Source organism: Oxyura jamaicensis, chromosome 4 (assembly GCF_011077185.1).
Source record: "Oxyura jamaicensis isolate SHBP4307 breed ruddy duck chromosome 4, BPBGC_Ojam_1.0, whole genome shotgun sequence".
Classification (NCBI taxonomy): Eukaryota; Metazoa; Chordata; class Aves; order Anseriformes; family Anatidae; genus Oxyura; species Oxyura jamaicensis.
In genome coordinates this window covers 755,301-777,505 of record NC_048896.1, presented here as the reverse complement: position 1 = coordinate 777,505, position 22,205 = coordinate 755,301, and the positions used below count along the sequence as shown (strand labels likewise).

Below are 22,205 nucleotides of genomic sequence, written 5' to 3'. Positions count from 1 at the left end.
TGCTGCGCTGCGCGATTTAATCAGGACTAAACGCACGCCTCTGTCGTCTCGTCTGACCACAGGTGTCACCCCGGCCTGCCATCCTTCACATCTCGCCGGCAGCGTCCCGATCCCGCAGGGCTTTGCTCCATCCCAAGTCAGCTCCCCCTCCGCAGCCTGTGCCTGCCCCTGGCTGGCGAAGGGTCGGTACGGGGGGCTGGGAGCGAGGTGCTGGGGGGCACTGCAGGCTCCGCACCCACGTTTACACTGCACTAACTTAACTTATAACTCCCCCGTTACACCAGCAACGATGAGGCTGCAGAAGGTGAGCAGGAATCGGCCTTCCAGTGGGGGTCTGGCACTGCTGAGAGTGTTACAGTGCTGCGGGATGGGGTGGTCATTTCTCCTGAAAAGCCATGAGTTTGCTCACATGAGCTCCAGGGTCACACCAGGGACGTTTCAAAGGGTCTGAATCCAGCTCAGAAAATCAGAACTTGGCCTGGGAAAGACCTGTGGCCCAGGCACAGAGCTGCTCTAGTACCAGCAGATGGGTGGGAAGAGGCTGCTGACTTATGGAAAGATGGATCGGCTTCGCGTCTGCCTCCTCCGCCTTGCCGTGCCCTCCAGAGGCAGTTCCTCCAGCTGATGAGCACGTTTCCATACCACAGGATCGAGCTGTAGCTGCTCCGCTGAGCTCAGCACCCCCTTTGCCAGGCCGGGAGCGAGGCAGCAGGCTGTGCCCGTTGTTGGATGGATGGAGAAACCCGGTAATGGCCCCAGGCTGGGTCACACCCGAGGACCCAAGCCCTACAGCAGCCAGACCCACTGCCCCAGCCGCTCCCTGTCCCCTGTCCCTGGGCTCAGGGAGGCAGGGGGACCAGCTGAGCCCCTGCGCTCAGCCTCTGCTCTCCTTCCGTGGCCAGGGACACTTCCCAAGAACCCATCATTCACAGAATTTCTGCCTGGAGAAGGGAACTTGCCTCCACGCTGGGGGGATGACTGCGGGGCTGAAGGAGAGGGAAGCTTTGGGGATCCTGGGCACAGACGCACGTCGGGCGGTGCAGAAGGGCAGGCGGGCAGTGCAGGATGTGCAGCACAGCCCCTGCCAGCCCCGGCACCCTGCTGCCCGTGCTTCTGGCAGCTGGAAACCATCAGCACGTGGTGGAAAGGCAGCGAGACCAGTGCAGCCAGTGGGATGAGAGCAGAAGCTGCAGGGCAGGCTTTCTGCTCGGCTTCCCCTGCCTTTAAACCACCCCGCACAAAAGGACAGAGAAAGGAGGACAAAAGCTGGGTGTTGGAAAACTGTCAATAAGAGATTAGCCAGCAGTTAAATTATAAGGAGTGAAAATGGTCCTCGGGACAAGCGGCAGCTGTTTCCCTGCGCCCCTCAAGCACCCCTGCCTTGCAGCGCGGGCAGCGGGGACTTCTGACGTGTCGGGGCTGCGAGCCTGCTGCGCCTGCGAGCTGTGCTGCGATTCCTCTTTATTACATGCCATAAAACACTATTCCAAGAACAATGCCCTGTAGCAGCGCAGATATAAATCATGGTCACTGCGATGCAATCACGCCTTGTCCGCAGCCGCTGGTTGGATCGCTCGTAACCGCCCCGCAGGCGAAGCCAGCACAACCCTGGGGCGATGCTGCGGCTCCCGTCCTGCTGCAAGCTCCGTCCCGGGCCTGGGGGGCTCCCTGTACCATGCAAGGCACCAGGGGAGAAAGGAGGGCGAAGGGCTGAAAGAGGACAAGGAGCTGGGATGGCCTTCACCTGCCTGATGCCACTGCCCTGCCCTGGGAGCCTGCCCCGTGCGCCAAGCCAGGGCCAGCTTCGCTGCCTCTCAGCAGCCTCCGGGAGCAGCATTCAGAAGCTCCCTGACCCCAGAGCTCACGGCTCTGCGCCACCTGGAGAAAGGTGTTCCCACTCGTCTTGGTCCACTGCTCCATACCCATAATGTCTTTATTTTACTCACAAACTCAGGAAAAAAAAAAAAAAATCTTGTATTTCCCCAGCTGTTCTCCTTATTTGTCAGGCACGTTGTTTAACATCTGCTCGGGGTCGGAGGAGCGGGGATTTGCATTAAGGCCAGGGTTTTGCCACGTCTCCTTGGTGCCCCATTGCCCTGCTCCGACGCAGCCCCGCTCAGCTCTGCGGCCACTGCGTGCTGTGGGGCAGCAGGGCGCTGCTCCTCCTGCTCGTGGATTCAAAGCCCGTGTGTTGCTGGGCTCCGGACGTCTCTTTAAATTGACGTGGGTGAAATCGGGGAGCCGAAGCCCCCAGCCGTGTCCCTTCAGGATCACATGGCCCTTAGGGGCTGTGGGAGCCCAGAGCAAGCTGCGGGATGCTCCTCCTGCTCCTTGGCTGCCCCGGTCCCACCTTTGACATGGAGCCCGTGCTTGCATTGCCACGACCCAGCTCTTGGCAGCGGATGGAGCGGTGACTCAGTTCCCCAGCAATTTCAAACACAGGAACATCTGCTCCGGCACAGAATAATTGATGACTTTCTGGTTCGTCCGCCGAGCAGAAACGCTTGGGCTTGCATCTCCAGCGTGGGCTTACTTCAAACACTTCCCATCAGCAGCGTTAACTTCCCCTAATTGCCGTGTGACTGACGGCGCGGTGGCGAGCAGGGCGCGCATCGCCCGCGCCAGAAGCGCCGCGCTCACAGGGGCGGCAGCACGGCGAGAGCTGGCTGCTGCTGCTGGCTCGGGTTCTGCAGGGACCCCAGGGCACAGCCTCGTCTTCTGTGAGCGATTACGGAGCATGGAGGAAGGTTGGGGTTTGGGCTGCACGTCGGTAAGGCAAGGGCTAACCGGGGGTGTGCGCCCAGCCGAGCGTGAAGGCTGCTGCTGGTCCGTGGGGGGGTTCCCTGTGGGACCCGCAGGGATGCTGTCCTGGGGCTCCTGCTTGCCCAGGGGTGGCTGTGTGAGGGGACGGTGCCTCACCTCACGCCCCACAGCATCCCCAGACCTCTCCCTTATGGTAAAGTTAAGGCAGAGCACTGGTTTGCCAAAGTTGTGCAGAAACACCCACGGACGTCAGCCCAGGCAGGCCCACGATCTCAGCTCCGTGCCTCACTACTTCTGCACCCAAAGCACGGCTGCAAGAGGCATGCAGGCATGTCTGGGGGCAGCAGGACTGAAAACGTTTCTGCAGGATGCCGCGGTAAAGCAAGGCCTACCAAGCCCTCCTCCTGCCCCTTGACCCCGTAACATTTGCAGAGGGCACCTCAGCCCCCGAATCTCGCGGTCCCCTCCAGTGGGGGCATCCAGAGCCACCCGGCCTGAGGGAGAGCCGAGGGACGTGGGAAGCTCTCTCAGCAGAAAGGAGTGGAAGGGAAGAGCTGGCTGGGTTTGCTCCGAGGTAACATCGCCCAGGGAGGGACAGGAGAGCTGTCAGGACGAGCTCCCGGCGTGGCGGGGCTGGAGCGGGGCCGTGGCTCCGCGAGGGGTTCGCGCTCGGAAAGCCCCGGGCCGTAAATCTGTGCCCTGCGGTTGCACAAGCGCTCTCTGGGTCTCCGTGCCGTAACGCATCGCTGGGCCCTGCGGCGGAGGTGTGGTGCACGTGCTGAAGCCTCCAGCGCCCATACATCGCCAGCAGTTACTTGGAGGCACGTCCCCGGGGCTGGACGAAGATCGCTGCCAAAGGGTGTGAGGCGACATCGTTTGGCCCGTTAGCAGAGCTCCGGCTATGAAATACAGACGTGGGGGGAAGACGCTGACAGCCTGGAGGACCACGGGAGAAGACGGGGGCTGTTTGCCAGCAGTTTTGCAGATGATGCCTCTCCCGTCTTTGCCCATCCTCTCGGGCCGCTCTCTCAGGGTTTCTGCTTGCTGTGAGGCTCAGGAATTCCTCGCTTTGGGGCTGCCTCCCATGCGACCGGGGCACCTTTTGCCACAGCCACAGCCAAGCGAAAGCACGGGGGAATTTTGTCAGGCCCCGAAACGCGCTTAATTTGCAGGCTTTGATTTTTCCCCCGGCTGCAGGTGCGCTGGTTTCGCAGTCACCGCCATCTGGCAGCCTGGCACCCAGCAGCAGACACCCCCACGTGGACCTCAGGGCAGCAAAGTGCCTTTGCCCCCATCACCAAGCCCCCACCCAGCCCTTGGGACCTCCGTCAGGGCTTCGGCCTCCAGCAGCCTTGCAGACCTCTGCAGGCAGCCTGCGACTGCCATGCACTGAACTGTTTTCCAAGCAGGTTCTTTCTCTGAAAAAAAGGAGAGAGGAAAAAAAAAAAAAAAAAAAGAAAAAAAAGGAAAAAAAAATATATTTTGCTTCTCTTTGATTCCTTCCAACCCCCCGCACCCCCCCAGCCCCCTCTCTCTGGCTATCGGCCTCAAAGTGCCCTTAGATCTGTACGTTAGCACCACGGAGGGGGCCAAATCTCTGTGGGGGTGAGGGGCAGGGGGCAGTGGGTTTCAGGTCCCCTTCCTCGAGCCCCGCTGCCGGTGACACGGGAACGGGGCACATCTCCTGGGGGTCCCCCAGGGCCCTGGGACCCTCCTCCTCCTCAGTGCGTCAGTCGGTCCCGTGCGGATGGCATGAGGATGAGGATGGCTGGGAGAGCAGGTCGGGTGTCCTGACTACAAATCCGCTTTCCAGCAGCAGGGGTTAATTTTTACAGATTTTTCTGGACCCATAACAAGCATTTGGAAGTGCTGAGGAAAGGAGACTGGAAGGAGAGCTGTACTCAGTGCAGATGGTTTGGGGAACTTAGCACAGAGATCAAAGCCGTGGTAGGAGTCTGCTCTCTAATCAGGACCACCTCGCTCCCCCCTCCCGCTGCCCCAGCTGTGAAATCCCGATTACTCGCCCCTCTTCCCAAAGGTCTCACTGAACGTGGGCTGGCAACGCCGCCTTGTCTGTGGGGCTGCCCTCCTGCGGCCCCACTGCTGCTCCCTGGGGCCTCGCAGCCCCTCGGCAAGGGGCTGAGGAAGGGGCAGCCGTGACCGCGATGCGGCGAGGTCTGGTGCCAGGTGGGGTCCCCGATGACCCCCTTCCCACCTCCCAGGCAGTGCCGGGGCACCCATCCTGCCGCCGGACAGGGCTGGGCACCAGCATGGGCTGCAAACCCAGCGGGGGACCCTCTCGGGGAGGGAGCAGCCCCTAAGCCCCCTCAGCCCCCCCTCTGTCCCCAGGCTGGCCCCGGGCTGCCTTGGGGCGCGCACCCCGTGTTGGGTGCCCCAGGCGGGGGCACAGCGCGGCTCCAGGCTGCCCCAGGGCTGGGGAGCAGGGTCTGAGGGCTGCGTCCCCCCGGCAAGGACCGTGTCCGTTCCTCTCGCTGCTTCCCTCCCCATGCACGTCCTCTCGCTGCCTTCTGTTGGCCAGAGAACGGCGCCAGGCTGCAAGGAGCTGCAGATGCTTTCAGGCTGCTCCTGCACCCTGCCCCCTGCCTCCTGCCTCCCCCTGCCCCCTGCCCCCTGCCCCCTGGGTGCTGCGGTGCGCTCGCAGGAGAGGATCGAGGATCGGCAGCGTCCCCGTGCCCTCGCCTCCTCCTCCCAGCCTCCAGCAGCCCCGCAGAGCGCTCAGCCTGTGCCGGGACCAGCTGAGATGAGGCTGCTGCTGCTCGTCCTGCCCTCACTCCTCTGTGCCGCTACGGGTAAGTGCGTGTCCCCGCAGGTCAGCTGAACTGGGGGGGACAGCAGGCCGCCCGGCTGAGCTCTTGGCGAGGGGCTCACAGGGAGTTTTGTGCTGGGATTTGATACAGGCCCTGGCACACGGCGCAGGGATGCTCGCTGCCCCAAAGCCCCATGCTGCTTGTGCTTGGGGAGAGCTTTCTGCAGACCTGCTAACGCTGCTCTCCAAAGGTTGCTGTTACCTCCGAGCCATTGATAATCCCAGGCCGTGGCTCTGCCTTTTACCAGGGGCAGGGAAAGGCAGCACCGGAGCGGAGTGGGAGCAGATGGAGCACCAGGGCTGTGGTCTGAAAGGGGGGGGAGCAAACCAGATGAAAATTCATCACTTTGTGCTGGGAGCTGGGAGGCGTACAACAAGCCGGGAGCTCTGAGGTGCTGCTGTTTGAGTCTGATTTGCTGTGCTTTACTTTTGCCGGTGTCAATGCAAGCTGCTCCTTCCCTGCTGGCCCTGGGGGTGCTAAGCCCCTCTCCCCAGCCAAGCAGGCAATTACTGGCATCGCCCTTAGGTGCTTCGCCTCGGGTGCAGCACAAGCTGGGCGTGCTCCTGCTGGGTGTGGGGGGTCTGCAGCCCTGGGCAGAGCCCGCGGCACGGACAGAGAGCTGGGAACTAACAGGGAAGGGGCCGGGAGGTGTGCTGCCCTCGGGCCACGTCCCGAGCTCTGCTGGCAGAAGCTGGCTGGCACAAACTGTGTGTGGGTTTATTTGCAGGCAGAGGTGGGGTGGACACAAGGCTCGCTCTGCTGCCTGTGTTGGTTTCCGGAGAGTTCACTCTCTGGAGATGCGTTTGTTGAGCTGACCGGGGAAATGGACCCCGTGTGCAGGGAAAGCAGGTCTGGGGGCTGATCTGCTCTGACCTGGGTTTGAAAGGAGATGGCTCTCCGGTGGAAAGCCTCCCGAAGACCAGACCTCGCTGCTCTCATTTCGTGCCGCCCTCACACTCGCTCTGAAGCCCAGCAAAAGCTGCGAGAAGGTCCCCACGATGCGGCTGCAGGATGAGGGCAGGGCCTTGGGGTCTGCGGGGGGGACGGAGCCGGGGCTGAGCCCGGGGCCAGGACCCCCGGAGCAGCTCCCTGCTCCTCGGCTCCGCGTTCATTTCGGTCACGGCTGTTTTACGGGCGATGCGTGGGCTTCGTTTACAGTCCTGGGTGGCCCTCACGGAAACTCAGCAGATGCCAGACTTAATCCCAGCTAAATTTGGCCACTTCCTCTGGCTGCTGGCAGCTTCCCAGCCGGGCAGAGCCGGGCAGGGGGGGCACGGCTGTGCCGCAGGGCTCGGAGGGGCCGGTTTGTCCTGGGGGCTGCGCAGCCCCCCGACTGCCGGCAGCCTCAGCCTTATGCCTCACTGAGGCACCCGCTTTTCCCCTGGTTTCTATTTATTTAGACATTTCTTTCACTTTCCCTGCCGCCCCGCATTGTTTCCCCGCCGGCTGCCCCCAGCCCCAGGGGGTTGATGCAGAACCAGGTCCTGGGGCCGGGGGCTTGGCTGGGACCCTGCGACTTGGGCTCGTTCCTGAAGAAATCGCATCTGCCTCTGCTTATGTATATAAATATATATGTGTATAAACTCTCCCCTCGGTATTTACATAGCTCCATATGCAGACAGGCTCTCTGCAATGGGGACCTTGAGGCCCTGGAAAGGTTCCCGTTACCTTCTGCGGGTCCTGCATAAATTCAGACCGAGAAAACAGCCAGAAACCTGCGTGATGGGGCAGCGAGCAGCAGAGGACCTCCCGCATGTCCCGAAACGGAACCAGGACAGGAAAACATCCATCAGAGGGTCTTGAGCTCAGGGCTCAGGAGTCAGATCGGATTCCATCTGCAGAGCCTGGAGTGGATGAGGGAGATGCTTTCCCTGCGGGGCTGCAGCAGAGCAAGGGTCAGGGGTAGGAAACGCAGCTCCTCGCAGCTCAGCTCGACCCCCGCGTGCAGTGATGGAGGCTGGAGCCAACCTCAGGAGTGGTCAGGAGTCGTGTGCTGGTGGCAGCAGGACAGGAGGAGGTCGTATTTATCTTCATCCTTACCTATGTGACACCCATCACCGTGCAGATAAGCACTCTGGAGCCACTCGGATGGCGGGGTCCCGTCGCACCAAGCACAACGTCTTGCCCACGCTTTCCACGTGCAGGACGCTGCGAGGAGACATCCCCGTGGCACTGCTGGGGTGCTGCGAGAAAATACAGCAGCCCTCCCGGACTGTCGTTTTGACACAACTGCCATTCTGGATGGCTTTTCGTGCATGTTTTTATTGCTGGGTGTGATCTGCCGGCATGGGGTAAATAAACAAAGCTCTCTTGTTGGAGCTCTAGCATTCAACAGGCCCACGAGAAACAAACCTGGGGTTGTGGGTGCGGACTGGAAGAGAAGGGCAGCAGCCCTCCCCCCGCTCTGCTGACCGTCCTGCCCCGATCTCGGCCCGTGCGTGCTGGTATCAGCAGCAAACAGGCGGGTGTGCTCCCAGCCGCAGGAACAGATGAGCAGCACAAACAGATTTGCAGTGATAACATTTTTGCATCATTTCGTGCAAGATGCGCTTTGTGAAGTTTCGGGCAGACGGGGATTCCGTCTGGCACTCGTTACGCGTTGCAGGGCTCGGCAGTAGGACCGTGGGCTGGGACGTGCCTAACACAGGAGTACAGCCACAGGCATTCAGAGAAACCTAAAATTACTTCTCAGTTTGCAAAAAGACTCGTCAAAGGGGCACTTCCAAAACAGCAGTCTCCAGGGTACGGTACAAGGAAAAAAAAAAAAAAAAAAAGGAATTTTGGCAAAAGATGCTGAAGTTTAGAAAATGCTGGAAGAGTTTACATAGCCATGGCCTGCTCTGCCCGTCAGGGATCCTGGTGGCAACCTCGGCAGAGGCAGAGGCACGGCACCGCTGTGCCCAGCCCCACTCCGAGCCCGTGGCCTCCCTGTGCCTTCTCCGGATTTCTCCCTCTCTCAGATCCATTCCCCATCACTCCGCATCCCTCTCCGGCCGCAGCCCAGGCCTCCCTCGTCTTGCACGGCAGGCACTGGGGAAGGGACAGGCAGCCGGCAGGGGTGCTTTCAGCCCACTTCCAATTGCTGTGCCCCACGCAGGCATTTCTGGGCAGACAGGACTCTGTGTCTCCGAGGAAAGGAACGGTCTGCAACGTGCAATCAGATCAGCACAGCCAGCGATGGAAATCGACGTGCAGAAGCTGAGAGAGAGGGAAAGGAGTGCCCTGGGGCGGTGCTGAGCTGTCCGGCTGCCGCACAGCTGCAGCTGGGACGCGGCTGTCCCCATCTCCCGCTTGGGTCCAGGTGTAAGCGGGGCTGGCGAGAGGTGCCGGGATGGGTGCTCAGAGCAGACGTTCAGCCTGGGGAGTCCAAAGGCATCGCCGGCACTGCCTGCTCGGCCACAGGCTGCTTCCACCGCAGCTGCCGGAGCCGTGCCCGTGCCATCCTCGGCCCTGCCCGTCCCCGCGCCGTGCTGGGGCAGCAGCCCCCAAACCACCCGTCTGAGCCGGGCGGGCACGTGGACGCGAGATGCTCTGAGTCACCTCCACCTCCACGTCACACCGCAGTGCTCACGATGGGATGGCTAACGAGGTGTGTGTGCGAGAGAGGAAAGCGCTTTTAATTCCAGCACGCCCCATTTCCCAGGAACAGGCTGGCAGCTGAAGAAAATCTCGAGCGACAAGCCAGGCCCCTCCACGCAGCCCTGGTCCCTCCTGGTGCCGACTGCTGCCACTTCCCCGCGCCTGATCAAAGCGGGGTGTGGAAGCGTTTAGCTGGATCTGAGGCATGCCTCTGCCACGGGTAATCGCAGGGTATTAATGAACGGGGCCCTGGAGCTGGGGATCGGGATGGCTCTGACGGAAAGGGCCCGGCAGAAGGGGAGCCCGTGCTGCTGGGACAGCCTCGCACCATGAAGCTGGGACAGGGCAGAAGGGCTTTAAGCTGTTATGAGAATATCTGCCTGCATCTGCTGCGGGTGTTGGGGGACGCTCCGCAGAGAGCAGAGCCTTTTGCTGGGGCTAGTGGTGGCATGGGGACAGCATGGGCACAAAGCAGGACGTGGCCCCAGGAGCTCAGGTGCTGCCCGAGGGGAGCGCTGAGCACCTCCTCTTCCTTTGGCAGAGCCTCTCGTGACTCACCCCAGGGACAGGCACGCGTGTCCCCTGGGGCAGTTTCCCTGCGGCAACCTCTCCGTGTGCCTGCCCCAGGCCCTGCACTGCAACGGGGTGGACGACTGCGACAACGGGGCCGACGAGGAGAACTGCGGTAATGGGCGAGCCCCTAGGAAGGGGGGATGTCCTCGGTGGGAATAACCCCCTGGACCTGGGGATGCCAGGATCCAGGACCCTGAGGGCGTTAGGGCAGAGCTGGGTCCATCCCTGGGAGCAGTGGGGGGAGCCCTGGGCCTGCTTCTTTATCCAGCCGCTTTCTGGCTCTGGCACGCGTAATCCACCCGGGCACCATGGCCACGTGTGCCCCGTGTAGATCATCTGGGTCCTGGATTCACCCATCCCCGCACCCTGTCCCAGTGTTGCTGGGGTTTTGCTCTGCCCGGGTGCCAGCCCAGGCACCAGGAAGGCTGCTCAGGTGGGGCACCCAAGCTATCAGGGAGGAGGGGAGGGTGCCGGGCCCCTTCCCGGTGCCCTAACATCACTCCCCGCCCGCAGTGGACAACACCGGCTGGCTGTGGGTCCTGGGCGACAAGCTGGCCACACACAGCAGCGGCACGGCGGTGGAAGACGAGGCAGACCCCTGCTGTAAGCCACCTGTTTGGGGTCCGGGCATCCCCCCGCAGCTGTGTGGCCCCTTTTCCCCCTGAGCACACCCCCTCTGCTTGCCCGCAGCGCTGGAGCTGTTCCCGGAGCGCTGCCGGTGCTGGGGCCAGGCCGTGGACTGCACTGCGCAGGACCTCCGCGCTGTGCCCTGGGTGTCCCCCAACGTGACGAGGCTGTGAGTAGCGGTGGGACATGCTCTTCCCCTTCCGCCCCAGACAAGCCATGGCCCCTGTCACAGCCCCGTCGCAGGGATTTGGCTGCCTGCAGCACCCCACAGACCGCACGGAGCTGGGGGAGGCGGCTGCTGGCCCCTGCCCGCGGGCTGCTCCACGCTGCTGCCATGCACAGGGCCAGAGGTTGGCGAGCCCCAGCTGCTCGTCACACACAAAAAGTAAGGGCTAGGAGGGGAAGGAGAGCCTGAAAAAACTCACCCATGGCAAATAGTGCTTGCAGACTGGGAGAGCAATTAGCAGCGCTGTGCTAACAAACAGCAGCTGCCTTGAATCTCATTTGTATTGCGCAGGAGAAGGAGGGTCTGAGCTGCCCCATGCTCCTGGGATAAAGTTCTCTGGCCCCAGAACTTGGTTTCTTTATGTATTTTCCTCCCTCCCTCCCTCCCCCTTCCTGTTTTCCTGTTAGGGACCTGAAGAAAAATAAAATCCCCTCTCTGCTGGACAGTCAGTTCGCCAGGTACAGGAGGCTGAAGAAGCTGTGAGTATCACCCCTCTGCCTGCTGCTTTCTGGTGTCCTGGGGGAAAACGGGGCGAGCAGCGGCCGTGGGGGTCAGGGGCAGCACGGGGAACAGGAGCAGGCACGTGCCAGGGCGGCTTTGCTCAGGGCTGTGCTGTGGCCCTGTGTTAGCCCAGGCATTTCTCAGCCTCTCCCCCACCGCTCGGTCTCTGTGCTCGAGGCTGCCCGGCCTGGGGGAGTAACGATGCCATCGGTCCCTCCGTGCGAGCCCTGCGATGCTTTTCCAGGCTGAGACCCCTAGAAAGTGTTTCTCTTCCAAACTGTTTTTCTGTTCCCTTTTTTAATAGTTTTTTGCAAAACAACAGGATCCGTATGATCTCACCCAAAGCGTTCGCTGGACTTTCTCAGCTCAAAATGTTGTAAGTAAGAGCTCCTGCGTTACGAGGCCCTGGGGAGGAAACCCGTGGGACGGAGGCAGCCCTCGGCTCCTCTTGGCACGCGAGGCTCGCAGCACAGCTGGCTCCAGTCCGGCTCTTGGCCTTCTTGCTCCTGCAAGGATCAGCAGTGAGCTTGCTTTAAACTGGAGCGGGTGGGTGAACGTGGGGCAGGGCAGAGGCACCGGCACATCCCACACATCAGCCCCTTTTCCCACCCATATTTGCCTGCTGCATGCAGGGCCCTGCACTGGAGCTGCGAAGGGAGAGGAGCCGTGGGCAATGACAGCGGGGGCACGCGGCTCCTTGGGAGGAGCAGCTTTAGCAAAGCTGGCTGAGTTAGCAGCGGTACCAGAAGGAAAACGACCTTCTCTGCTCGTTTCCAGGTTCCTCAGCCACAACAAGATCTCCCAGCTGAAGCCCCAGGTTTTCGAGGACCTGCAGCACCTTGAGTGGCTGTGAGTGCCCCCCCGGTTCTGCCCCCGATGCCTGATCCCCATGCGTCGTGACACCAGCTCCTAGTGGGGGGGGTTAATGAGGCTGGGTCCTGTCCACGATCTCGTTACGGGCGTCAGATGGAGCAGGGACGGAGGCCTCACGGCTCCATGGTGGGACCCAAGCCCCTGCTGGGGGGTCGCGGGGTGCGGAGCGGGGCTGGCTGCGGGGGCACCCACGGCACCTGGGCCAGCACCAGAGCAATGCCCGAGAGCCTCCCGGCGCGCTGGTGAACACGGAGGTTTCCAGCTCCAGCCCCCCAGAAAGGGTGCCCGAACCCAAAGTGCAGCTGATGTCCACCCCTCCTGCTTGTTCTCCAAGGCCCTGTTTGACCGTGTGCTCCTACACGTCTTTGTACATATAGAAGCCCCTAAAGGCAGCTCTGCAAGGTGATTCCCCCCCGAGCGTGCAGGGACGGCCCAGCCACCAGGGCAGGTCTGCTCCCTGTCAGGCTTCCCCTTCTTTGCCATGGGACCAGCGCAGTTATTCCTTAATCAAAGAGGGAAAACAGAATGATGAACGACTCACAGAGGGTGGTCTGTGGCGCAAACAAGCCAAAGGGCTTTTGAGAAGCCAAGCACGGCCCTGAATTCCCCGGATGGCTTTTAATTTATCGTTATTTCACAGCAGAGGAGAGGAAAAATCCAACAGCCCCTGACTGTGAAGGAATCCAGACTCTGCAGCTGGATCCGATGCTTCAGCCGGGGCAGGGTTCAGGGGGGAGCAGGGTGGGATGCGGGGGGCTGCCCCCACCCCGGGGTGGCACCCGGGAGGACCTGCAGGGCAGAAGGGACAGAGCCAGCTCCCCGGGCACGGCGTGGTGCTCGGCGTGCTCCTGGTGCCGGCAGCCTCCCGCTGCCTTCCTCGCCATCGCTGGGTGCCGCTTCTCACTCCTCCTCCTCCCGCAGGATGCTGGACAACAACAGGATCGCCAGGATCGCCCCCGCCGCTTTTGCAGGGCTGAGGTCCCTGTACTTTCTGTAAGTCCTCCTGCTCCCTTTCTCCGGGCTCTCCTCTGAGCCCCTTTCTTGGGGCAAGCCAAGGGTGCCGCGGCTTCTTCGCCTTCCCCTGAGCGCGAGGGATAACTGCAGGGATCTGCCCTCCCTGCTGCCGTTTCCTGCCGCTGGCCGAGGCCACCACGTTCAGCAGGGCATCGTCCCGAAGTATTGCCCCTGGTGCTGGCAGTTTGAGCACCAGGATGAGACAAGGGCTGTTTTTAAGGTCCAGCCTTTTCCAAGAGGGAAGCACAGGATAACTGACTGGCTCTGGCCACCATAAGAGTGACTTTGCAATCACTCTAACGTGATTTTAATACCTTCTCCACCTCCTCAGTCCACAGAGCAGATCAGAAACTCTGGCAGCAGCTTGGAGTCAGAGTAAGGGGAGAAGTTTTGGCTGTTAGAGTGGAAAAAACACGTGTGTGAGCACACACACACATGCACTCACACATATCTGAGCATGCTTTAGGCTGCACTCCCTGAGCCTGCACCTGCAGGGGAAGAGCTGCAGCTGCTGCTGTGGGCTCGCACCATCGCTGCTGGCCTTGGTTGCAAAAGCCCCAGATTTGGGTTCATGGTACTGAAGTAATCTGTGGGGCTGGGGCTGGGGATCCAGCAGGGCCGGCAGGGCCCTGGTTGGGGATTTGGGGCTGTGAAGGAGCTGGTGTGGGGACCCCGGTGCTGTGCTGCTCGGGGTCGCACCCAGCATCCAGGCGCCCATCCCCAGAGAGGGCCGTGGGGCAGTGCCCCCCCGGCTGCGTTCCCACGTCGCGGCAGGGGAGCCGCTCTCCTCGGTGACGTAGCTTGTTTATCCTGCTGCTTTTTTTAACAAATCGAGCTAATAAACACAAGAAGTGCACCAAGGAGCGCTGTGCACGCAGGCATGTGCAGAAGTTGCTGAGAAAAATGCCAGAGGGAATTGGTGCTGTAAATCTGCATTCGCTGCCTGTCTCTCCCGGGTCACTCCGGTTCCACGCACCTTTCCCCTTGGGCCATGCCCCTCAGCTCCCTGGCAAGGCTGTCCCACAGCCACTAAGTACCACCCGTACCGTTACCGTCACCACGGGAAGGGTGCGTGCACCAGCCTTCGCCCTGGGCAGCGGTGGCCGAACCACTGCTGGCCCCGCAGCCGGGGAGCTGCTGCAGCCAGCGGGGGGCTGGAGGTGCTGCCAGCCCTGAGCTCGCCCCGGGTACTGCTGTGAGCAGCAGCCCTGCGGGGAGGCAGGGAACCAGCAGAAAGCCCTCGGGGGGCTCCCCATGCGGGGGCACGGCGCTGTGACCCCGTTTGTCTGTGTTCCCTCCCCGCAGGTACATGCTGAACAACTCCCTGGCTAAAATCCCCAACGCCTCCCTGTGTGCGGAGATGCCGAAGCTGAGCTGGCTGTGAGTACCTGGCCTTGGGCAGCCGGGTCCGGGGCAGGCGCTGCTCCCTGGGGCGGATGGCGAGGGCTGGGGGCTCCCGGAGGGGACGGGGATGGAGGGGCAGCAGCACAATCGCCTTTCCTGCAGGGATCTGGAAGGGAACAGGATCCAAGCAGTGCGTGGGGCAGTGTTCCAGGAGTGCCACGAGCTCACCGTGCTGTGAGTACCCCACGGCCCTGCCTGCCCAGGGACACCCCTTGGTGGGGTGGGGGCAGGTGGGGCTCGGCTCGGACCCCTCTTCCCTCTGCTCTGGGCTAGGTAAGGGGCTGTGTTTCACGTGAAAGGTGTCCCTCTGTATTTGTATTGCTGTCGGCTTCGTGAATTTTATACCTGCTCTGCAGGGACTTGGGCACCCCAGGGCCCTGTCCAGCAGCTCTGGGGCCGGAGGGTAGTTCCCCCGTCAGCAGCAGCCTGGGGCTGCCGGAACCGAGCGGGGTCAGAGGCAGGGCACAGCACGGAAAAAGCTTCCCAGGGTGTGCAAGCACCGAGGCTTGCAGCCAGCCCAAAGCCTTCCGCTGGCATCCAAATCCCCTAAAAATCTCTCTGAGGAGCACCATAAACTTTGTGAGCTGGCTCTGAGTGTCAAACCCCGAGCAGCTCTGCTTGCTGCTCCCTGCCTGGGGCCCGTTCCTGCGCGGCCGGGGCTGGGCCGTGCGCCAGGCTCTCACGCAGCTCCCTTCCTGGGGCTGGCAGGGGAAAAGAAATCACCCTGGTAATGCGCAGGCCTCTCCCGGGGTGTCCCCAGGTGTGATGGCAGTGTCTCCCAGAGAGACAGATACGGCCCCTGGAGAGCTGAGGGAAGAGAGAGAGAGAGAGCCCAGGAAAGCCCTGGAGAGCCTGGAGAGCCCAGGGAAGTTTTGCATCGCACACACCCACGGGCTGCCCCTGGGCGGTGGTGGCAGCAGGAGCGAGATGGGCACCCCGCGTCCTGCCAGGGCATCCCCAGCAGCCACCGGAGCCACCCGCATCATTTCTCCCGTGGGAGCTGCCGGCAGCCCCAGTTGTGCTGCTGCCCCACGGCCCCACGGACAACGTGGCAGCAGAGCCGAAGTGAGAGCAACCAGAAACCGGACTGAGGGGCTGTGCCCTGGAGCAAGCCATTTAATTTTTTATCCTCTGGAAGGACCAGGGCCTTTGTCTGCAGTTGTGTCCCAGCGCTGCAGCACAGTGGGCTGCCTCGGTTGGAGGCAGGGCTCAGCAGAGCCCAGCCGCACTTCCACCTTAGCGCGCCACTCCAGGCTTTCACTTCTCATCCTCAGTTTTAAATTCTGAGACCTTCAACCAGCTCTGGTCACCCTCCGTATTTCTGGTGGGCCCTTCCCTAAGGGCTTGTGTGAGACGGGACCTTGCACAAGGGAGCTGGGCTCTGGCCCAGGCCCTGCCCCACAGCAGCGGAGCATTGGGCGAGCAGGGGCTGGAGGTGGCGGCCAGGGCAGGGGGTGCTGGGGAGGGACACGGTGGGGCCGGGGGCACCCCATGGACGAGCCCCGAGCAGAGCACCCTGAGTGCTCGCAGCCAGCCCAGAGGCCGGGTGATGCCTGCAGAGGGTGCGCGAGGCTCCACTGCATCCACGCTCTCCTCCTCGCTCAGGGTCCTGCGCAGGAACGAGATCAGGTGGATCCAAGGCGGGACGTTTTCCAGGCTGAACAGGCTGGTGGAGCTGTAAGTGTCTGGCCGTCATGTTCCCTGAGCCCCTGCTGCTGCGGGCTGGGGGTCCCTTGCCCAGGACCCGCTGTGGGGGGCTGCGTGTGTCCCCTGCCCACCCTGTGCGGCTCGGTGGTGCTGGCACGGTGGGCGCGGAGCCTGCGGGCAGCTGGCCTCGCATCTTCTCAAACACCGCTCTGCTCTGCCAGAGACCTGTCCCGCAACGGGCTCAATGAGCTCCCGGCATCGCTGTTCAGCGGCCTGGCCAACCTGCAGCAGCTGTGAGTACCGGGACGCCCTGCCACCGCGGGGAGGGGGCGGCCGGCACCCAGCCCCTGCGAGGCGCTGGGTGCCCTTCCTGGGGATGGGGGGTGCTGGGGAGAAGCCAGGAAAGCCCCTCCTCTGACCTCACTTTCAGCTCCTGTGATAGCTTCCAGGTGGGAAAAATAGCAAAGCTTTCCTTTTCAGGAATATTTCCTACAACCCCTTGATCGAGATCTTCCCCGGGCAGTTTGAGAGCCTGTCCCAGCTGCAGTCCCTGTGAGTCCCACGGCATCCCCAGCCCTACAGCGCCGCTCCTCCTGCAGCAGCAGCGGAGCCAGCCCAGCAGCCCGCAGCCTCCCCTGCCCTGCTTCCTTCCTGCAGGAGCTTGGAAGGGCTGGAGATCCCCGACATCCACAACCTGACCTTCCGCAGGCTGGCCAACCTCTCCCACATGTAAGTGGAGGGGACGAAGCAACTCGCTCCTGGCACTGAGCGGGCGGCTGCAGCCCCCGCGCACGCTGTGCCTGCAGCCCCCGTGCAGGACCCCCGGGGGCATTTATCCCACCCCAAGCTGCAGGTGTCCCCCCCGTGTGTGTGTGCCACGAGGAACGATGCACGCTTCTGGGCATTTGCAGGGGTGGTGCCCAAGGGTGGGCTCTGTGGGGCGAGGCGTGCACGGCCCCGTGCCGAGTGCCCCCTTAGAGGTGCCTGGGCCCGAGGTAACCCCCAAGGAGCAGAGACGTGCAGGGAGGCCGGGCCGGCACACGTGGTGGAAGCACAGCCGAGGAGCCAGCTGTGAGAGCTGGGGCTTTGCTTCGGAAGGATAAAACAAATCATTAATTATCTCCAGATGCACATTTTAGAGTACCTGTAATGAAAGACAACTGTACTTCTTCCTTTCAGTAATTGGTCTGTTTGGACTGTAAATACGGTACATTTTCTACCTGACTTGCTAATAAGCAATCATTTTCTCCCCTTTTATCTATAATTAAGCAGCAACGAGCCCTGCATTGCAGTTTTGTAGTCATTTTCTAATGTGGAGTTTTACTAAGCTTGTAGGGGATTGCTTTTATAGGGCTTGGAAAGATTAATCTGAAATAATATGCAGGGGAAAAATTTGAATCCCTGTTAATGGAAGTTGAGAGACTTGAACAAGGGAATGATTTTTAAATGTTTGTGAGAAGCAGGGCTGGAGGAAAACGCTCCTCTCTATTTATGAGCTGATGGTGACAGAAGCGCGGCTTTCCAGGAAAGCATTGGGGTGCCTCCTGCCTGTTCTGCAAAGGATTTGGGCTGTTGCTTATTCGGTGTCCAAAACAAACTGCAGACACGGTGCAAACCGCACCCCCCCCCCCAGTTCAGTTCCGTTTCTCTCTGCACATTCCTCCCGTCCCGGGTGCTGCCGCGGAGGGTGACAGCTCCACGGCTCCTGGCTAGTGACGTGAGGGTCCGGCTGGCCCTGCTCCCCGCAGACAGGGACAAGCGGCACAGGGGGCTGGAGGAGGTGGATGTGGCAGCAGGAGGGCTGCGCACGCCGGCCCGGTGGCAGCCAGCCCCTTCCTCCCGGCAGCTACTTCAAGAAGTTCCAGTACTGCAGCTCCGCGCCCCACGTGCGCAGCTGCAAGCCCAACACCGACGGCATCTCCTCCTTCGAGCACCTCCTGGCCAACATCATCCTGCGCGTCTTCGTCTGGGTCATCGCCTGCGTCACCTGCCTCGGCAACCTCTTCGTCATCTGCATGCGCTCCCTCATCGCCACGGAGAACAGCCAGCACGCCATGGCCATCAAGTCCCTGTGCTGTGAGCTGGGAGCGGTGGGCAGGGCACGCGGGGGCCTCTCCAGCTCACACCACCCCAGCCCAGCCCGGGCAGGGCCCACTGCTGCCCACCTCTCTTTCTGTGACGATGTCGGGCGTGCTCCTGGCACATCTCGGCTGCTGCCTGTGCTTATGAGTACCGTGGCACATCGGGCAGCTCTTCTGACACACGCAGACACAACAGCTCTGCGGTGGCTCCACGGCCCTGCTGTCACCGCGGGGGGCTGCGACTGCCCGCAGGAGCTTTTCTCTCACCGTGCCTTGCCTCCACCCCAGGTGCAGACGGCCTGATGGGCATCTACCTCTTCGTCATCGGCGCCTTCGACCTCAAGTACTCGGGCGAATACAACAAGCACGCGCAGGGCTGGATGGCCAGCCTGCAGTGCCAGCTGGTGGGCAGCCTGGCCATGCTGTCCTCCGAGGTGTCCGTCCTGCTGCTGACCTACATGACCCTGGAGAAGTACTTCTCCATCGTTTTCCCCTTCAGCCACCACAGAGCCGGCAGGAAGCAGACGGCCTCGGTGCTGGCCGTCATCTGGCTCCTGGGCTTCTCCCTCAGCCTCGTCCCCCTGTGGTGTAAGGAGGCCTTCGGCAACTACTACGGCAGGAACGGGGTTTGCTTCCCGCTGCAGTCCGACCTGGGCGAGCGGCCCAGCGCCAGGGGCTTCTCCACCACCATCTACCTGGGTGAGGCCACCAGCATGGGGACGGGGACAGGGATGGAGCGGGGCAGGAGGGGTTTCGGTGGCAGCGGGGTGGCTCAGTGCGCCCAGGTCTGGGGCGAGCCGAGGCTGCGGAGCTGCCTCTGCCCCCTCTAGTGGGGAAGTGGGAACAGTCCTGCTGCCACAGAGCCAGCCGCGGTGCTCGGAGAGAAACCTCTTCCTCTCCAGGCTTGAACCTCGCGGCCTTCATCACCATCGTCTTCGCTTACACCGGCATGTTCTACTCCATCCACGTCACTGCGTCCAGGACGGCCGAGAGGAGCGTCTGCTCCCGGGAAGTCGCCATCGCAAAGCGCTTCTTCTTCATCGTCATCACCGATGCTCTCTGCTGGATACCCATCTTCCTCCTCAAGCTGCTCTCCCTGCTGCAGGTGGAAATACCAGGTGAAGGATCCGGCCGGGCCCGCCGCTGGCAGCCCAGAGCCCCTGGGTGAGGGCTCCTCGGGGTGGGTGCTGCCGACCTTGGGTGTCTGAGCGCAGGGTGTGAGCATCACCCATCCCCTGGCGGACCCTGGCCCCCCACAGCTCCCCAGGGAGCAGCAGTTGTCACCCCCCCATGGCCAGGAGCCTGGAATTGGGATTGCCCCACTTTGTGGCATGGGTGGGTTCCCCCAGGCAGGGGCCCTGGCCGCCTAACGCCATGTCCTCGCTGGTGGAACGCAGGCACCATCACCTCCTGGGTGGTCATCTTCATCCTGCCCATCAACAGCGCCCTCAACCCCATCCTCTACACCATCACCACCGCCCCCTTCCAGGAGCAGCTGAAGGGCTGTCTGCAGGCCAAGCGGCCGGCGCCGCACGAGTCCCAGCGGAGCTCCGTGCTGGCAGCACCGCAGGCCAGCACCGTCTGACGCTGCCCGGCGGCACAGGGTGCCCCAGGAGTGGAGCATCTCCCCCGGCGGCACGCAGGGGCCGTGCCACCAAGGGCACGAGCACCTCCAGTTCAGCCGCTTGCTGCCACCGCGGCGCTCGTGTGGGCCTGGGGGCTCGGGGGCTGCGGGTGCCCCCAGGCAGCCCCTGCTGTCCAACCCCACGGAGGGTCTGGCTCCTGCTGCCCAAGTCACGGCTGCTCTCGGGTTACTTTTTTGGCCTCGTTCTGCCAAAACGTTGGACGTGGGGCCGGATGGCTCCAGCCACCACGTAAAAGCATTGCCCAGCCCCACGAGGTCCCTGGGCCGGGGAACCGGCCAGCAGCACCCTCACACCACGGGGGTTCTCCAGCCAGCAGGTATCGTTAGTACTTTATTAATTACATGGATGGGAAGAGCAGCCCCGATCCAAGTCAAACACTCTGTTGCAGTTGCGTATGATACAAAACAAGGAACAGTCCCTTAAATACAAAATACACGTCTCTTAAGTGAACATCACTGGCGCCGAGCTCTACCGCCGGAGTTATATATTAATATTCCAACTGTACAAGTATTTATAGGTAGAAAAAAAGAAAGGTTTAAAAAAATATTAGGAGAAAAATCACTCCCTCAAAAATGTTAGTTATATTTTTATATATATATAGAATATATATATATAAAAACACCGAATAGGGGCTGGGTTGTTTTTTTTTCACCAAGACACAGACAGGATTTGTTACGGCAAAACTGGCATGGGGAATTGCTCCCGCACGTGGGTCGTGTTGCCTTCCAGTTGGAACGACGTCGAGTAAGTTGGGTCCCTGCCTACAAGGAGAAACCAGGTCAGTCCCGAGTGCTGGCAGCGACGTCGGGAGGCTTCTCGGGGAGGCGGAAAGGAAGGGAGCGAGGTGGGAGCTGAGGAGTGCTGGGGACAGGGGGCAGAGGCAGGGGCAGCTCCGCACCCTGCGGGGCACCAGCTCTGCTCCTGCGGTTGCCCAAAGCCGGGTAAGTCTCAGCCCCACCGGGCCCCGGTACTGCAGCAGGAGCAGGGGCCCTGGCAGCTGGCACCGACTCGGCCCAGCCTGGCTCACCCCACGTTGCTTGCTCAGTGGGGGCAGGTGCTGCACGACCCGTGGGTGCGCTCACGCCGCTTCCAGCCTTGGTGTGCCCGCTGGGACCTGACCCCGCTGCAGGAAGGAGCCCGGAGCTGCAGCGCCGGCCACAGTCCTTGTCCCCACCACGCCTCCTCAGAGCGCTCCCCCCGGCACCACCTTCTCGGTGGCTGCTCTGGGTTTCCAGCCCTGTCCTGCCCCCTCCAGCTGACCGGTACACCAGGCTGGAGGGACGGGACTTGGCTTGGAACCGCGTCCATCCAGCCCCCTCTGAAACCTAGCGCACAGGGGCTCTTTCAGCTGAGCAAGGCAGCTGACAAGGCACTGGACGAGGGAGCTTTCTCCTTCATCTCCTATGAACTTGAGCACCAGAGGTGATAGCAATGGCTTCCTTCTGCCACTCAGCGATGGCCGTCACTAGCTGGCTCTACAGCTACCTACACGCAGTTCCCTCCCGTAACAGCATCCTTCAGCAGATTCCCAGCCTGACTCCCTGCCTGTCCCCCCGCCGGGTGCCAACCCCCACCTGCTCCCCCCTCTCCACCCACCCATCACTTCCCGACACAGCACCGTGACCTACGGACGTGGCCCCGTCCTCCCCGCTCACGTCTCCCCCTCCTGCTTTGCCCCACACCTCCACTGCTGCGCCCAGCCTGGGGGAGCCGAGCTCCACGGGGCTCACGGGGGGACCCAGCTCACTCTGGGCCGGCTGCCTTCCTGGTGGGGCCACCCCCAGGCCCCCTCTCCTTCCCGTGGATGAGCAGCCCCTTGCTCGCCCATCCCGCCCGCAGCCAACCCGTGGCGCAGGGCTTCACCTCTCCATGCTGGGGAAGGTACGGTGGAGGCGGCCGCCTCTGCCCCTGAATGAAGGGGTGGTGGCAAAGAGCCCCGCATCCGGAGGAGAGAAGGCCCCTGCGCAGCTGCAGCAGCCCGTGGCTCTCCAGAGGGGGGCCCCGGCCTGGGTTAAAAGGAACCTTATGAATATGTGCCTGAGGGTGCCCCCGCGCAGCTGGATGCCAGCTCCGCGCTCCCCTGCGCCTGCCCCAGCCCCGCTGACGGGCGAGTCCGCGGTCCGACAGGACAGAGCAGCTTCCCAGCTCCTCAGATCTTGGTCTCGGGGCCGTTTGGGCTCAGTGCTGGGAAGGAATCTCGGATCCTCGCCAGCTCCATGGCGCAGAGGTGCCCGAAGACCTTGTTGTACCACTCCGGAGACCGGCCCCTGGGAAGGGAGCAAGGCAGAGCGAGGGGTGAGCGGGCAGGGCAGCCCCCGGCCCGCACCAACAAGCAGCACCTCCCTTCTCGCTCAGCACAGCAGCTGCCATGAGCTGGGAGATGAGGAGCAAGCACTACGTAGCAGCAAAAGGCGCGCATCCCCCCCACACCCCTCACTACAGC

General features: G+C 62.2%; 2 protein-coding genes across 9 annotated transcripts in view; one reads left to right on the top strand and one right to left on the bottom strand.

The window, feature by feature from the left end:
- Positions 1-5,524: 5,524 nt before the first annotated feature.
- On the top strand, positions 5,525-20,334 carry LOC118166363 (relaxin receptor 1-like). Of its 2 annotated transcripts, XM_035325232.1 has the most exons (18): positions 5,525-5,573; positions 9,712-9,855; positions 10,257-10,346; positions 10,434-10,539; positions 11,004-11,075; positions 11,402-11,473; positions 11,875-11,946; positions 12,892-12,963; positions 14,290-14,364; positions 14,491-14,562; positions 15,994-16,065; positions 16,257-16,328; positions 16,516-16,587; positions 16,693-16,764; positions 17,882-18,111; positions 18,405-18,815; positions 19,019-19,234; positions 19,514-20,334. In XM_035325232.1, exons 1-18 carry the CDS (start codon positions 5,525-5,527, stop codon positions 19,699-19,701), a joined length of 2,157 nt encoding a protein of 718 aa, XP_035181123.1. In that variant the 3' UTR covers positions 19,702-20,334. The 2 variants fall into 2 exon arrangements, with proteins under 2 accessions (XP_035181123.1, XP_035181124.1); XM_035325233.1 differs by lacking the exons at positions 5,525-5,573; positions 9,712-9,855; positions 10,257-10,346; positions 10,434-10,539 and having other exon boundaries at positions 10,836-11,054.
- The window catches only part of STARD8 (StAR related lipid transfer domain containing 8), a 56,709-nt gene continuing 54,583 nt past the window's right edge, over positions 20,080-22,205 (bottom strand). For all 7 annotated transcript variants that reach the window (XM_035325224.1, XM_035325231.1, XM_035325230.1 and 4 more), the window contains one exon: positions 20,080-22,029. In XM_035325224.1, the coding sequence (XP_035181115.1) occupies positions 21,912-22,029 (118 nt within the window). In that variant the 3' untranslated portion in view covers positions 20,080-21,911. The remainder of the gene's footprint in view (positions 22,030-22,205) is intronic.